The sequence below is a fragment of the Humulus lupulus genome, chromosome 3 (assembly GCF_963169125.1).
Source record: "Humulus lupulus chromosome 3, drHumLupu1.1, whole genome shotgun sequence".
In the NCBI taxonomy this organism is placed as follows: domain Eukaryota; kingdom Viridiplantae; phylum Streptophyta; class Magnoliopsida; order Rosales; family Cannabaceae; genus Humulus; species Humulus lupulus.
This window is the reverse complement of record NC_084795.1, coordinates 39583997-39593427: the sequence shown is the minus strand read 5'-3', so window position 1 is coordinate 39593427 and position 9431 is coordinate 39583997. Positions and strand designations below refer to the sequence as shown.

The 9431-nt window shown below is 34.6% G+C and overlaps 1 protein-coding gene across 1 annotated transcript; it reads right to left on the bottom strand.

Annotated features, from left to right (window-relative positions):
• Nucleotides 1-1290: 1290 nt before the first annotated feature.
• LOC133822555 (uncharacterized) lies at nucleotides 1291-8004 on the bottom strand. Its single transcript, XM_062254927.1, has 12 exons — nucleotides 7870-8004; nucleotides 7342-7474; nucleotides 6413-6970; nucleotides 4834-6225; nucleotides 4435-4759; nucleotides 4024-4282; nucleotides 3724-3940; nucleotides 2744-3102; nucleotides 2426-2554; nucleotides 2030-2161; nucleotides 1838-1933; nucleotides 1291-1703 (listed from the first exon to the last, which is right to left on the bottom strand). The coding sequence occupies exons 2-12, from the start codon at nucleotides 7453-7455 to the stop codon at nucleotides 1568-1570; spliced, it is 3717 nt and encodes a 1238-aa protein (XP_062110911.1). The 5' UTR covers nucleotides 7456-7474; nucleotides 7870-8004; the 3' UTR covers nucleotides 1291-1567.
• Nucleotides 8005-9431: the final 1427 nt, after the last annotated feature.

Sequence of the window (9431 nt, the reverse complement as noted above, 5' to 3'; positions counted from 1 at the left end):
CTCATATCGAGCTACTATCGAGCTCAAATATTATAGATCCATTCGAACCCTTATCGAACCCTTATCGAGTTTCCATCGAGCACTAAACCGAACCTATCGAGCTACTATCGAGCTAACATCGAGCTACATCGAGCTCTTACAAAGACCTTCTTCTACATACCATCGAACCGTTATCGAACCGTTATCGAGCTTCTATCGAGCAAAAAAATTGCAGAAAACCCAGAAAAACACAGATCGCGGAATCTCTCAAAAAATCCCGAAAAATACACCAATATAGGCTCAGATCTGTTCAAAATAGCCAAAAAAAATGTAAACAAATAATACCCAACACAAAATGTAAAATCTCATTACCCATGGTTTTTCTCCTCCAAAAACTCTCAAAATAGATGTTGCCTTTGATATTAACGACTTCACAGAAACAATGGAGATAACTAACAATGATTTTGACAAGAAAATTATACAAAACTGTAGGTTTTATGGAGATTTCGTGAGAATTAGAGAGAGAGAGGGAGGAGAGTGGAAGAGAAGGTTTTGTGAATTTTTGATATAATGGGAGGGGTATTTTGGGTATGGGAGGAAAGTTTAGCATTAATTTGAAAATATTATTAATGTTGGGATTTTTTGGTAATATTAGGTATTATTAGAGATAAAAAGTGAAATTTCCCTAATATATTCCCTTTTAATTATTATATTTAATGTGAATTCTCTGTTTCATACAAAAAAAAAAAAAAAAAATTAACCTAGAAAATACCATTATTTATGAAATAATTAGAAGAAATCTACGGTGGGAATCTTGTTTTGGACATACTGGTAGGAATTTTTCTGTTTTCAATACAATAATAAGTTGCAATCTCAATTTTTTATATGATGGTGTATATTGTAATTGTAGAAAACATTTCATAAGTTTTCAAATTTTTTCAGATAATTTAGAGTGCGGAAAGAATAATTCAAACAACATGCTTCCCTCACATATAAAAAGTGAAACATACACGAGTGAAACAAATTGTTAAAATCTTGATCTCACACCCTAGTTTAGCTAGAATTTTTAGAAAAGCTTCTAAGAGATCCTCTGCAATTACAAGGTACACTGTTTTATCAAAAATTTGAGTTAGAGCTAAAAATAAAAAATTTCTACCAATAGGGTAAAATATAGGTTCTACTGTAGGAGCCCTGTTAAAATATATTATAATGTAATGGAGCTCAAAAATCTAGGAAAAGGAGATTTTTCTAAGATGACATTTTTTTTTTCAATTTTTACACATACAATTTCTTTGTCAAAATTTAATAATATATATGGAATATATTTATTTATTTATGATTTTTTTTAATATATATGGAATATATTTAACTCTGACAGGAAAAAAAAGAAAGGAAGGAAGAAGTCTCTAATAACTACCGATAACTCTGCGCAAATTTCATATATACTTTGCTTTGTTCATAGAGCAACAGTAATCATCTATACAAAACTGCAATGTATAGTGGATAATTCAATTTGCTTACCTAAAACTATATTTTTCAGTTAAATGTTGGGTTAATTCAGAAGGGAACAGAATGCTTGCTGTCTTCCTCAATTCAAAGTCATTTCACAGCAGGAAAGATCATCTCTCAGACTGAGTAAAGCCATTAATTTTGACAATGACTCAATGGGATCAGCTCCATTGCAGCTGCTGTCCACTGGCCATGACTTTGGAACAACAAAATTTCTGGAAAATTTAATTAGATGGTAGTTAATGCTAAAGAAATTCTGCATTAAACTCTACATTAACTTTAGAAGTCATGGTAGGTACTGCAGAAAAAATTTAACCCTAGTGCTGAAAAAATAGATGGCAGAACTGACCTGTCAACTCTTTCTAATATTTCTGGTTCTAACTCCATAGGATCATCTTCATTGCAACTTGAGCCTACTGAGCATTTCAATGGAACAACCATATCCCTGAGAGAATGAAAAAAAGATGATTAAAGCTGAAGCAAAATGTGTTGTGCTCGCATTTGTATAAATTTGAACTCATTATGCAGCTTTGGCACTAACGTGTTAGTCGGTAATGGTGTTTTCTGATCATGCTTTGAACTGAATGAAGCAACAAATTGTGATGATAATTGCCCAGGATCAGCTTCACCACAGCTTGAGTCCACTTCCTGTCTCACTAGAGCAACCAAATTCCTGTAGAGATATTGAAAGCATATATTTTATTGAAAATAAAAATGTCAATAAATATCCAACCCACACTTTGCTAACCTTAACATTTGGAAAGCAAGAAGCGTTAAGTTATTACCAAGATATTCTCAAAATTTGATCAGTGAGAGCACCACATGTCTAACCACTTTAACTGACTCTTGAGGAAAGTTAATAAATATTTATTGCCGAAGAAAACACTAGCAGCATTCTCCTTTATCTCAGTTTTAGTCAATATATGGCACTGCTAACCTTTTATTAACTGATGATGTTTCTGACTCGTCCTTTAGAAACAAAGGCATTGATTTTGGTAGTAGCTTCCCAGGATTGGTTTCAGCACAACTGGATTTTACTGGCCATGTCATTGGAACAAGCAAATCCCTGTAGAAACTCAATTAGATGAATGAGATATCGTTTTTGTTACGGAAGAAAGCACACTGGAAGAAAATCAGAACACAAAGAAACCAAAAAAATGTGTAATAAAAACTATTACCACCCTACTAGTGAAACAGTACACATGCTGATAAAGGAAAATGTAGCAGAGAATGAAGTATAATTAAAAGTGTGTACCCCTCGTAGCATTCGTACTTGCAGCGACTCAACTTATCCACTGAATAACTTCTGTGTAAAAAAACTATCTGCTTTGACAGTTCTGGTATTTTGGATAGTGGCAAAATATCCCAAACCTGTAAAATCTGAATGCAGTGCGAGTCTTCTTGCAGAATATCTACAGTCCAAACAAGATATAATTCCATGTTAACCAAGTAGTACTCTACTAATTGGGAGGAAATTTCATCATCACGGTCCCTCCTGATGTCTGCTTTACGCCAGCCACTTGAAAGGTTCTCCAATAGATTAAGCACTTTCTTGCAGAACAAATTATTTTTAACACTCGTCATTGATTTCCAGAAAGCATAAGTGAAGCACACCTGCATTAAAATGGATACCAGAGTTCAACCATTACCTTTTAAAGAGTAAGAAAGCGCATCACAATGAGTTCGATTATAAAAAAAAAAAGAAACAAATAATGCTCCTGCTAGACCATTGTACTTCTGTCCAGTACGTAAAGAAAGAAAGCCAGTTTTTTTATTTTATTTTTATGTTGCTGAGTGGATTAATTGCCAACAACTAAATATAGCAACAACCAATTACTGCAAGATTGACTCTTTTTTTCAAGATACATTTACAGAGGGGCTCGAACCGGGACAACTCACCCACCCAACCACTTGAGTTACCCTCAAATTGTTAAAGAAAAAAGAAAGAATGACACTGACAAACCAAAATCAACCTTTGCCACCTTGATTTTTTGTAAACCCTGCCCCTTTCTAGTTAATAAATATAATTTCAAATGAGTGCGAGTGTAGGGGGAAATCTTGCTACGCAAATATGAAACAAGATATCTGTCGCTTGCAACAGAAACTGTAACTTTATAGCCGCACAAAAACATATATTGAAAAAATTAGAAATTTAGTGCATAGAGAAAAATTAAATGAATTATATTTACGTGAAATGCATTTACTTAATTGAAGTGATGCAAAGGATAGGCGTACCTTCCATCTTGCTTTCCTAAACAGAACTGCATCTAGACCAAGTAACATTGAGATTTGGTTAAGACCAATCAGGGCAACCGTAATAGCACGTGCCATGTTCTTGTCCTCCCAAGCATCATGGAAACACCCGCGTTCTTCTGCATCAATGACAAGATTTTTCCAAAAAGTGCCACTATTTCGTAATGTTTCTCCACTACCCACTATCCAAAGGCAATATCTGCAACATTATATCATGGAAATAATGAAAAACTACACAAAATCATGACAAACATTTTGCAGAAATTATAACCTAGTCTTAACCTTGCACGAGTTAGAGCCACATTTGCTCTTTGCCGACTAGAAAGAAAACTTAATGAGCCAATCCCATTACACCTGACAGTAGATATGATTATTATATCATCCTCTCCACCTTGGAATCCATCAACTGTACAAACACTTACTAAGAAGCCGTTGTGAGCATCTATAATATACTTCCTAATTTTCTCAGTAAGTGCATGAACTTGTGCCTTGTAGGGTGTTATCACACCTACTCTGAACTTCTTCTTTGTCAAAATAAATTCTACAAAAAGCGAAGATAAAATAAATATCACTCCCTAATCCTATCACATAATCTAAGATCAGCTCAAATAGAATGTCTATTTAAAATGTAATACTCCATCAATTTTTTTATCTGAAATAATATTCAACTAGTTTAGTATAACTTAGACATACCTTTATGAAGGCTTTCGACCATCTCCAAGACTACAGCAACCTCTACTATGTTTTTTCGACTACGCTTCTCATTGAACTCCTCCTTTCCATGTGACACATTTATGAAAGAGTAAGAGCCATACATTTTTCTTTTAAAGAAACTCCTATTATAGATTCTATCTTTAACATTTGGTCCGTTCAAAATCTGATTGTTATAGAACTCTCTGTTTGGAAATAGGCTTATCGAAGGATGCATCCTGTACTGAATATTAAGAAGGTGTTTCTTGTGTCCCAGGTACGCCAACCTCTCGAACAAACTTCTTCCAAAATCAGCTTCTTCAGAAATCTGAAAATGGTACTATTGTTAAATTAAGTGATTCAATAGATATGAAGGCTTTAAATAACACACACAGTAACAACCTGGCTCTTAACCATTGCAGGTAGTTGCTGCTCATCTCCTACAAGTATAGCATGACGGAACCCATGGAGTTGTAAAGGAATAGTTGATTCACATTCTTTAAGCTGAGCAACTTCATCTATAACCAATAGTTCCAACGGTTTCATATCTATGATGTTCAATTTAGCAGAGCCCGAAGTAGTACAGAAAATGAGACATGCCTTTTTCAAACAGTATTCTCTTATCACCCTTTTATCGCAAGTATATGGAAAGGAAAACTTGGAAGGAAGTGATTCTAGAGTAAAAATGCTACTAACTTTTGCACCATTGAGGTTTGTAAATTGACTGCCTCTACTGAAGGCTTCCTTTAAATCTTCATCTGCAACGCCATGCAAAAATTGTTGGAATTGCTTTAGATATCTTATAGCTGCAAGCATATTCTTCACCACTTCTGATGAAATAACAGATGTTGGCAGGTGTGTGTACAAATTAACAATAAGAAAGTACAGCCATTCTCCAACAAAATCAAATCTCTTTTTTACAAACTCCCCAAAAGTCAAAGGAATATCACGTACTTTTTTCTCTTCTCTTTCTTTCTTCTTTCCTGGAACATCATTCCTATTACGTCCTTCTTGCTCTGATTTATTTTCTTTCAGTAGATGTAGCAGATCCTTAGGTCTTTTATTGGTCTTGTTCTCTTTCAAGAATTGCAGAATGAAATGCTTCATATCCTTCTTGCCTTTTTTGACCTCAAAAGATTTATCACTATCATCTTTTTCTGTATTTCTTTCAAAATCTTTGTTTTCCAAATTCACATATTCTTTTATGACATTAGTATTATCATTCTTCCTGAGGTCTTCATCTTCCCCATTCATCTTTCTCAAGTATGTTCTGTACTGTTTGTCAGGTTCCTTAAGTAAACTAATTATGTCAAGTAAAGTATCTTTCCACCCAAAACTTGGATCAAAACACTTGGCAAGTATTTCAGCCCGATAATCAAGAAAGACACTGTAAAGTTCATCATGATCATCGATCTTCATTCGTTTCCTATTCCCAACCAAAACTATATCTCCTAGCCCATACATCCTATAGTTAGCTGAGTCCATAACATATTTTACGAGTTGGTTTGTCACCTGCAGAACTGCAGTGTTTGTTGGAGTGCATGTGAGTGTTCTGCATTCCAACCTAAGCAACAAACTTAAAAGAAAACCAACTGTCTTTGTTTTTCCTGTCCCCGGAGGTCCCCATATCATTTTGACAGTATTTTGATGATAACACTCTGTAGCTCTAATACAGCTTAAAATTGCATTTTGTTGAGAATCATTCAAATCAGACTTGTGGATTCTGGCCCTTACATCTGAATTCGTAGCACTGCAACTTCTATCAGATTGGCAGATGGTACAATTTTCAACATCCTGCAGGAATTAGATATGACATTGTTTTATGTGTCAATAACAAAATTAACTATAAAGATTTGGAATAAACTTAAGTATAAGAATCTGTAACATGTGATTTTATTCAATATTAATATGTGAGTTCATGCATTTAGTGTACACATATTTATGATACTGAGATGCAGGCAAGACATGAAAAACATCTTACATTAAATTCAGCTTGTAGAACGTTCTGAATGATGTTCATATTCACCGCTTTCTGATCGCAGTTTAAGGCAGTCATTATACGAATATTTGTAGTCATATTGATCAACTTAACAGCAAAAAGCATTGTCCTCTTCCCACTTCCTTCCATGTGATCTTCAACCAGGGAAGGCTTTGATGATAGCATTAAAAGTTTAAAATGATCATCTCTCTCTTTCACCCTTCTTACATGACCAATGAGATAGGATCTTTCGGGCCGGTCAAGATCATCAACACATGTAGGTCTTACACTTGTAACGGCAATGAGATCTCCAACTTCAGGCTCAAATGCATTCATATCATTCTCATTTTCAACGCCTCTTTGCAGTTCAATTTTGTACAGCAAAGCTTTGGGAAGTTTAAAATCCTTAGACCGCTTGACAGATTTTATTTCAGAATAAGGTGCATCAGACAGTTCTTTGAAGCCTGTAAGCAGGTCAGCACGTGTTTCCTCTATAAGAGGGGTGATGAATGAGTTCAAGTATTCTGTTGCTGATGAGAAGATATAGGGAATTGTCTTCACCTAGTCAACAAAAAGTCAATGATTTTCTATAATAGATTGTCCACAAGTTTAAAAACACATTTATCAATTCAAATGAACAGAGAACTTAGAAGACTATAAGAACCTAGTTCATCATTTTAATTTGTCATTCAAAAGAAATATAGTTTCAAACTAACTTCAACTTTTCCACTTGCATTATTTTTTTAATATTACTAACAAATATTCAGAGACATATTGATAGAAAGGAAAAGAAACAATTCTTGTTGATTTCTAGATAAAACAGTATTCAGTATCACATATTACATATTGAATTACTGCCCACTCATAAATCAGTTGGCTATGGTTTTATTTATTTTTTTAACCCAAACAAAAATGCATGACATAATGTGTACCTGTTCTTTATAGAGATCAGTATTGATAACATCTGCGATAGACCAAGAGAAAACCAAATCAATCAAGTCACTGTTTCCAACAACCATTTCATTCTTCACACTACAACTCTCCATCTTCTTTCAGCAGCCACTTCTGTATGAAATAAAAAACACAAGAGTGAGAAAGAACAATCAAATACCCTGAAAAAAAAATCATAAATTATATAAAAAAAATAAACATACCCATAATCAAGTCTAGTTCTAATTAAAATGTACGAATGCAAAAAGATTAATTTCAGACAAATAATAATAATAATAAAATGCTACTTTAAACTTAGAAAGAAAAGAAAAACCCTGCTTTTTACAGCAAAAACATTATTCCCCATATAAGTTGGAGTAAACAAAAATGTGATCAAATCAAAATGGGCAATGAAATCGATTCTTTAAAGAACTTTGACTGTCAGTAGTTTGAAGTACTGTGCATATATATAATATTCGTATAGATAGATGAAAAGGGATGAGAAAGAAGAAGTGATTAAAGCAGCTTACTTCTTCTTCTTCTATATTGAAAAGAAAAGAAACCCACTCATCGCTTTCGTTTTAGTAAACCGTCATGCCATATATGATACAAAATATTTGATTACACACTATTTCATTCCCCTTTTTCTCTCCACAGTCCTCTCCACGCTCTCTTTTTAAATAACCTTTTAAACTTTTCTAAAAGTAAAACCCTTTTTTTTTTATTTAAAGAGCTTTTAAACTTACGATTTTATAAATTTAATTTGCATGTATTTTTTTTATTTGCAAATCTCCATCGTATATAATAAAAATTAAATATATATTTTTTTTAGGGAAAGACCAAATCTTGATAAAAACAAAACATCAACTTTTATTACTACCCTTTATTAAATATTTATATATACATATATAGAACCAATAAAATATTATAATATACAATAAGAATAAACAAATACAAATAATAATAATATTAGCTGCATTGGGATGGTGAGAGTCCGGTAAAAAAAAAAAATATTTTATAGTATAAAATTTAGTTTTATTAATTAAGAAAACAGAAAGATTGATTAAAATATTTACAATTTTGTTTAAGGAAAGTTATAATTAATTAGGATAAAAAAACTATAACAGATTATTCTAAATAAAGGAATGTAACTTGAAAACTAATTAAAAATAGAAATGTAATAATTATATTAATATAAATTTAAATTCAAATATTATGATTTTAATAATATTTGATACCTATATTAAAATAAATTTAAATATAAAATATTATTATAACAATAATATATAATACATAATGTTATCCCCATTTCCTGCATGGGCTCGGGACCTTCGTCCAGGCCCACTGTCAGGGGCCAGGTCAGCACGCGGGCCCGGCCCAAGGCCTCTTGGTAGGGAGAGTGCCCACGGGGAAGGGTATGGACCGGGGATTCATGTCTGGGCCCATTGGAGGGGTCCAGAATGTCCCTCCAGGTCCGGGTCCGTCCTTCGCGGGGATCGTCCGGGCTGTGTACAGAGCGTTCGGATCACCGCGGCCTACGCGTCCCGATCCCGGACCCTGATACGGTCCGGGCCTATGGTAAACGAAGCGGGACAAAGGTAAATGGACCCGGATCACCTTGCCCCCGGTTGAAGGGGCCAGGCGTCCAGGACCCTGACGCCGCCTCGCTCCACGTGGGCGTTGTCCCCCACTTTTTACCTGCAGAAAAGGCCGCCTCGGGATTGCACGCCGATGTGTCAGGACTGCGCAGCCAAGTACTCTGACTGGTCTTGTCTCCTGAATTGGCCTCGTGACTCGAAGTGATCAGACCAAAAGCGTCGTTTTGTCGGGCGAGACATAGTTCTAAGGTCAACTTGTTGGGCCTTAGCTGGCTTAGACTTCATGTATTTTGTACCTTTTGTATTGGGCCTCCACTAGAAAGGCCACCTATATCCATTCCTCCGATGGGCCTGGGTCGGACCCGGTACAGATTCGGTGTTCCCATACGCCTATAAATATAAGCTACAGAACACTGTAAAAGGGATCCTCATTCACCAAAAAAAAAAAAGACAGGAACTCTGTCAAAATATAGAGGAAAAACTCCATTGTAAAA